This window comes from Numenius arquata, chromosome 33 (assembly GCF_964106895.1).
Source record: "Numenius arquata chromosome 33, bNumArq3.hap1.1, whole genome shotgun sequence".
Classification (NCBI taxonomy): Eukaryota; Metazoa; Chordata; class Aves; order Charadriiformes; family Scolopacidae; genus Numenius; species Numenius arquata.
Genome location: NC_133608.1, coordinates 465647 through 472364, shown reverse-complemented (window position 1 = coordinate 472364; position 6718 = coordinate 465647). Strand labels below are relative to the sequence as shown.

The window sequence follows — 6718 nt, the reverse complement described above, 5'->3', positions numbered from 1 at the left end:
GTGTCCTGTCCCGTCCCCCCCCCCCCCCAAAAAAAAAAAAACAACCACCAGGGATCTGACACCACGGAGGTTTTCCAGACGGGAATCCCTAGGGATGGGCTCTTCCCGCGGTGACCCCACCTGCATTTGAGGGTGTAGATGGTCCCCACGAACTTGACCAAGGAGGTTTGGGGGGGGTCGCGGGACCAGGGAGGGCACCGGCCTGACGCGGGGGGGGGGGGCTGCCGTGTCACCTCCATTTTCTGCTGGAATTCCGTCCCTTCCTCGTCCCGGTGAAGGGGAGGGTCCAGGGGCCGCGCCTGACGCCGCTCGAACTCTGGGATGGGGGAAAATGGGGGGGGTTAGAGACGGGGGGGGGGTAGCGAAGGTGGGGAAGGATGGAGGAGGAAGAGGATGGAGGTGGAGGAAGAGGATAGAGGAAAAAGGAGGAAGATGGAGAAGGAAGGAGGAAGAGGATGGAGAAGGAAGAGGAAGGAGGAAGAGAAGATGAAGATGGATGGAGGAGGATGGAGGAGGAAGGAGGAGAAGGATGGAGGAGGAAGGAGGAGAAGGATGGAGGAGGAAGGAGGAGGAAGGAGGAGGAAGAAGGAGGAGGATGGAGGAGGAAGGAGGAGAAGGATGGAGGAGGAAGGAGGAGGAAGAAGGAGGAGGATGGAGGAGGAAGGAGGAAAAGGATGGAGGAGGAAGAAGGAGGAGGATGGAGGAGGAAGAAGGAGGAGGATGGAGGAGGAGGAAGGAGGAGAAGGATGGAGGAGGAAGGAGGAGGAAGAAGGAGGAGGATGGAGGAGGAGGAAGAAGGAGGAGGAGGATGGAGGAGAAAGAGGAAGATGGAAGACGAAGGAAGAGGAGGATGGAGAAGGAAGGAAAGGAGGATGGAGGAGGAAGAAGAAGAGGAGGATGGAAGAGGAGGACGAAGAAGAAGGAGGAGGAAAGAGGAGAAGGAAGGAAGGAGGAGGACGGAAGGTAGGAAGGACGAAGGAAGGAGGAAGAAGGGAAGGAGGAAGGAAGGAAGGAAGGGAAGGAAGGAAGGGAAGGAAGGGAAGGGGAGGGGGAGGGAAGGGCAGGGAGGGGAGGGGAGGGGAGGGCAGAGGGGAGGGGAGGGGAGGGGAGGGGGAGGGGAGGGGAGGGAGGGTGGAGGGGAGGGAGAGGGAAGGGAAGGAGGGAAGGGAAGGGAAGGGAAGGGAAAGGGAAGGGAAGGGGAAGGGAAGGGAAGGAAGGGGAAGGGGAAGGGAAGGGAAGGGAAGGGAAGGGAAGGGAAGGAAGGGAAGGGAAGGGAAGGGAAGGGAAGGGAAGGGAAGGGAAGGGAAGGGAAGGGAAGGGAAGGGAAGGGAAGGGAAGGGAAGGGAAGGGCAAGGGAAGGGAAGGGAAGGAAGGGCAGGGGAAGGGAAGGGAAGGAAGGGAAGGGAAGGGAAAGGGAAGGGAAGGGGAAGGGAAGGGAAGGGAAGGGAAGGGAAGGGAAGGGAAGGGAGGGAAGGGAAGGGAAGGGAAGGGAAGGGAAGGGAGAGGGAGGGGAGGGGGAAGAAGGGAGGAAGGGAAGGGAGGAGGAGAAGGGAGGAAGGACTGCTGGGGCTTCTTCCCGGCGGCGTCCGGGCGGGAAGGACGAGAGGGGCTCTCAGCCAAAGACCCCCCCCACACCGAAGGGGCAGAGGGCACAGGGGCGCAGCCCCCTTTGCGCCCCCCCTCCCCCGGGGAACTCACTGCTGATGTTGGAGCGCTGATGTTCCTCCAACTTCACCAAGGAGAGGGGGGAGGTGACGAGGGGCCGTTCCCCTCCGCTCCCCCCCGTCCAGCAGCTTCCCGGCGGCCTCCCCCGGGGGTCAAATCCCCCATCAACCCCTTGTTGAGGAGGGCGACCCCCCCCGCTCTTGAAGGCTGAGGGGCATCCGCCGAGCTCCGCCGCCGCCGTTGTGATGCCGGGCGTGGGATGAATTGCGGAATTTTTTGGTGAAGGGTCGCCCCCCCTGGATGTAGCTGCGATAGGCCACGGCTTTTTGGGGGGCGGTGGCGGATCCACTCGCTGAGGGTCTCGATGGGGGGACCCGTTGACGCACCACTCGGTGACGCCGAACTGGCGCAGGTGGGGCGCGCGCGTGGGCTGGCCAGAGCCTTGCGGTTCTCGAAGTACAGCCCGCAGAGCTCGCAGCAGGCTTCGCCGGCTGGGGGGGGGACACACAGAGAGAGAGAGAAGGGGGGGGGGGGGTGTCAAGAGTGGGGACAGACACACACACACACACACACACACACACACACACCCCCAAACCAAAAAATACACGGGGAGGCGAGGAGAAGGAGGGGAGGGGGAATGGAGATGGGGGGGGGGAGAGAGATGGGGGGGATGGAGATGGGGGGGGAATGGAGATGGGGGGGGAATAGGGATGGCAGGGGAATGGAGATGGGGGGACGGAGATGGGGGGGGAATGGAGATGGGGGGACGAAGATGGGGGGGGACGGAGATGGGGGGGGGAACGGAGATGGGAGGGGAATAGGGATGGGAGGAATGGAGATGGGGGAATGGAGACAGGGGGAATGGAGATGGGAGGGGGAATGGAGATGGGGGGGACGGAGATGGGAGGGGGAATGGAGATGGGGGGGAATGGAGATGGGGGAAATGGAGATGGGAGGGGGAATGGAGATGGGGGGGATGGAGATGGGGGGGAACGGAGATGGGGGGGACGGAGATGGGGGGGAATAGGGATGGGAGGGGAATGGAGATGGGGGAACAGAGATGGGGGGAACGGAGATGGGGGGACGGAGATGGGGGGGAATAGGGATGGGAGGGGAATGGAGATGGGGGAACAGAGATGGGGGGAACGGAGATGGGGGGACGGAGATGGGGGGGAATAGGGATGGGAGGGGAATGGAGATGGGGGGAACAGAGATGGGGGGAACGGAGATTGGGGGATGGAGATGGGGGTGAACGGAGATGGGGGGGATGGAGATGGGAGGGGGAATGGAGATGGGGGGAATGGAGATGGGGGGATGGAGATGGGGGGGAACGGAGATGGGGGGAATAGGGATGGGAGGGGAATGGAGATGGGTTTGGGTCCCCCCCCCAACAGCGGGGTCTGCGCGAGGGAAGGTTGGAAGTCTCCCCCCCCTCCGCCCCCCCAGTTTTCCACCTCCAGAAGTGCCCCCCCGGGAGGAGGGTTGGGGGGGTAATTAGCCAGGTTCATTTGTATTTGGGTGGGGAGGGGGGGAAGGGGTAGTTAGCCAGGTTAATTTGTATCGGGGGGGGGGGGGGGGGGGCAGGTTGGAATTTCCCCCCATTTTCCAACTCCAGAAGTGCCCCCGGGAGGGGGTTTAATGGGGTGGGGGGGTGGGGGGAGAGGGTAATTAGCCAGGTTAATTTGTATTTGGGGGGGGGCAGACTGAAATTCCCCCTCATTTTCCACCACCAGAAGTGTCCCCTGGGGAGTCTCGTCAGGGGTGGGGGTGGGGGAAGGGTAATTAGCTTGGTTAATTTGTATTGGGGGGGGGGGGGAGAAGGGTAATTAGCCAGGTTAATTTATATTGGGGGGGCAGGTTGGAATTACCCCCGGTTTCCACCTCCAGAAGTGCCCCCCAAAGGGGTTTGGGGGGGAGGATAATTAGCCAGGTTAATTTGTACTGGGGGGGAGGAAGAGGGTAATCAGCCATGCTAATTTCGGGGGGGGGGGAAGATTAATTTGGATGAGGGGAAGCGAGGCCCCCAAATCTCCACCCCCCGAGAGATCTCTCCCCTCTCACCATCCCCGTGAGCCCCAAAAATCCCTCCCGCCGCAGGGTTGGGGGGTTTCCCGAGCGCCATGGACACCCCAGGGCGGGGGGGGGGGGGAATTATACCCCCCTTTTCCCTCCCCCCTCCCCAAAACTCACAGGCGTGGGCGGGTTTGTCGTGCAGGGCCTTGGCTTTGAAGGGCAGCTCGCTCTGGATGAAGGCTTTGTGCTTGACTTCGGGGTGAGGACCCAAGCGATCGTCGGGGAGGGGCCGTTTGGCCGATAAAGGGGTGAGGAACCCCCCCGGGGATTTGCCGGCCAAAGGCAACAAGGAAATCTCCCGGTTCAAAGCGGAACCGCCGGGGCTGCCTTTCCCCGTCCGCCCTCCCCCCAGGGAAGGCAAAGCCATTCCCTGAAGGATTTTTCCGGGCGATTTGGGGTCCGTCCCTTCCTCCCCAAGGGATTTGGGGGGTTCGATGCTGGAGGCGTGAGGTTCTTTCTTGATGACGCAAGGTTTGGATTTTTTCTTGAGGATCTCCCGCAGGGTGTCGATGGGGGACCCGTTGACCGACCACTCGGTCACCCCCATCTGCCGGAGGTGGGAACGAGCGTGGCTGGACAAACCTTTGCGGTTTTCGAAGAATTCCCCGCAGAATTCGCAGCGGATGTCGCGCACCAGGTCGGCTCGGGAAGCTGTGGGGAGATGTGGGGTCCGGGGAGAGAGGGGGGGGAGGGGGGGGGGGGGGGAAGGGGGAAAGGACAGGGGTTTAACCCCCCCATCTCTGCTCCTCACTGGTCACGGCGAGGGGTCACCCCAACACCACGGACACCCGGATCCCCCGGGAAGAATCCTCAGCCCCTTCTCAAAGCAAGAGGGACACAACCACCACCACCCCCCTCCCGTGTCCCCAGGGGAACACGGTCCCCCTTAGCCCCCGGGGAGAGCCCTCAGCCTCTTCCCGGAGCAAGAGGGACCCCCCCCGTGTCCCCAACAGGGTCCCACTTGGCCCCCGGGGAGAGCCCTCAGCCCTTCCCAGAGCAAGAGGGATCCCCCCCGTGTCCCCAAGGGAACAGGGTCCCGCTTGACCCCGGGGAGAGCCCTCAGCCCTTCCCAGAGCAAGAGGGATCCCCCCCGTGTCCCCAAGGGAACAGGGTCCCGCTCGGCCCCCAGGAGGACCCAGAGCAAGAGGGACCCCCATGTCCCCGTCCCCAAGGGAACACGGTCCCCCTCAGCCTCCATGGAGAGCCCTCAGCCCTTCCCGGAGCAAGAGGGAACCCCCCCCGTATCCCCAAGGGAACAAGGTCCCCCTTGGCCTCCAGGAAGAGCCCTCAGCCCCCTCCCAAAGGAAAAGGAACCCCCATGTCCCCATCCCCAAGGGAACAGGGTCCAAATCAGCCCCCAGGGAGCGCCCTCAGCTCTTCCCAGAGCAAGAGGGACCCCCGTGTCCCTGTCCCCAAGGGAGCACAGTCCCCCTTGGTCCCCAGGAGAGCCCTCAGCCCTTCCTGGAGGAACAGGGACCCCCGTGTCCCCATCCCCAAGGGAACAGGGTCCCGCTTGACCCCGGGGAGAGCCCTCAGCCCCTCCCGGAGCAAGATGGACCCTCATGTCCCCAAGGGAACATGGTCCCACTCGGCCCCCAGGGAGACATAGAGCAAGAGGGACCCACATGTCCCCGTCCCCAAGGAAAGACGGTCCCCCTTGGCCCCCAGGGAGAGCCCTCAGCCCCTCCCAGAGCAAGAAGGACCTCTGTGTCCCCTTCCCCGAGGGAACACGGTCCTGCTCAGCCCTGGGGAGAGCCCTCAGCCCTTCCTGGAGCACGAGGGACCCCCGTGTCCCCATCCCCGAGGGAACACCGTCCCCGTTGGCCCCACAGATGGAGGGGGTGGAAGGTGACAACCAGGGACTTACAGAGGTTCAAGGGGGACATCTCCTCCCGCGGGGGCCAGGCTTGCTCGGAGGGATGAGGTTCTCCGTGGAGTCCTCCCGCCATCATCTCCCGCTTGATTTCCAACCTCAGTTGATCTTGTTTGAGTTTCTTCTGCAAGGAGGGAGGAGAAGAAAGGCCTGGAAACATCTTCCGGGCGGTGGGAGGTGGGGACGAGGTAGGAGATTGCCCCATGGGGCTGCCGGGTTGCTGGACCTTCTTGGGAAGGGTTGGGATGTGAATCTCTCCGGGTCCGCGAGGTTCCAAGGATCCAATGGTGCCCAAAAGGCTCTTGGCCATGGTTTTTGGCCCGGGACCGCCGGGATTAGAGGTGCTGCTCCTCGGTTGGGTTCTCCGTTTGAGGATCTCCCGCAGGGTGTCGATGGGGGACCCGTTGACGTACCACTCGGTCACCCCCATCTGGCGGAGGTGGGAACGAGCGTGGCTGGACAAACCTTTGCGGTTTTCGAAGAATTCCCCGCAGAATTCGCAGCGGATGTCGCGCACCGGCTCCGACCCCGAGGCTGCGGAGAGAAAGAGAAGAAAGACTGACGTTGGTCAACGGACAGGACAGACGGACGCAGCCCAAAGCCCATCCGGGCTCAAACCCATCGGGATACCCCAGGAAAACGTGCCGGATGGGGGCTGTGGGGCTTCCCGGAGGGACCAAGGGCAGAGCTGGGGACCGCAGAACTCGGAGAACGCGGAAACTCATGTCCCTTCCCCACTCGTGTCCCCAGAAAGAGCCAAATTTCCCTCATTCTGCGTTATCCCAGTCGTGGTGAGGAGGAGGAAGGGCTCTGGATGAAGACAGGCTCCCAGTGGCACCGGAATTGGAGAAAACGAGAGGGATTCCTGCCCAGAACCAGGGAAACAGAGACAGATTCCTGCCTGGAACCGGGGAAACGGAAAGAGATTCCTGCCCGGAACTGAGGGAAACGGAGAAGGATTCCTTCCTGGAACCGGGGAAAAGGAGAGGGATTCCTGTCCGGAACTGGGGAAACGGAGAGGGATTCCTGTCTGGAACTGGGGAAATGGAGAGAAGATTCCTGCCTGGAACTTGGGAACCAAGGGACAGGAGAGGGATTCCTGCCCAG

The 6718-nt window shown here is 62.6% G+C and overlaps 1 protein-coding gene across 1 annotated transcript in view; it reads right to left on the bottom strand.

The window, feature by feature from the left end:
* Nucleotides 1–1829: 1829 nt before the first annotated feature.
* Nucleotides 1830–6718, bottom strand: part of WIZ (WIZ zinc finger) — a 50893-nt gene continuing 46004 nt past the window's right edge. Inside the window, 6 exon segments of the mRNA XM_074165129.1 lie at nucleotides 1830–1997; nucleotides 1999–2034; nucleotides 2036–2094; nucleotides 2097–2156; nucleotides 3856–4389; nucleotides 5606–6145. Of these exon segments, the coding sequence (XP_074021230.1) occupies nucleotides 1830–1997; nucleotides 1999–2034; nucleotides 2036–2094; nucleotides 2097–2156; nucleotides 3856–4389; nucleotides 5606–6145 (1397 nt within the window).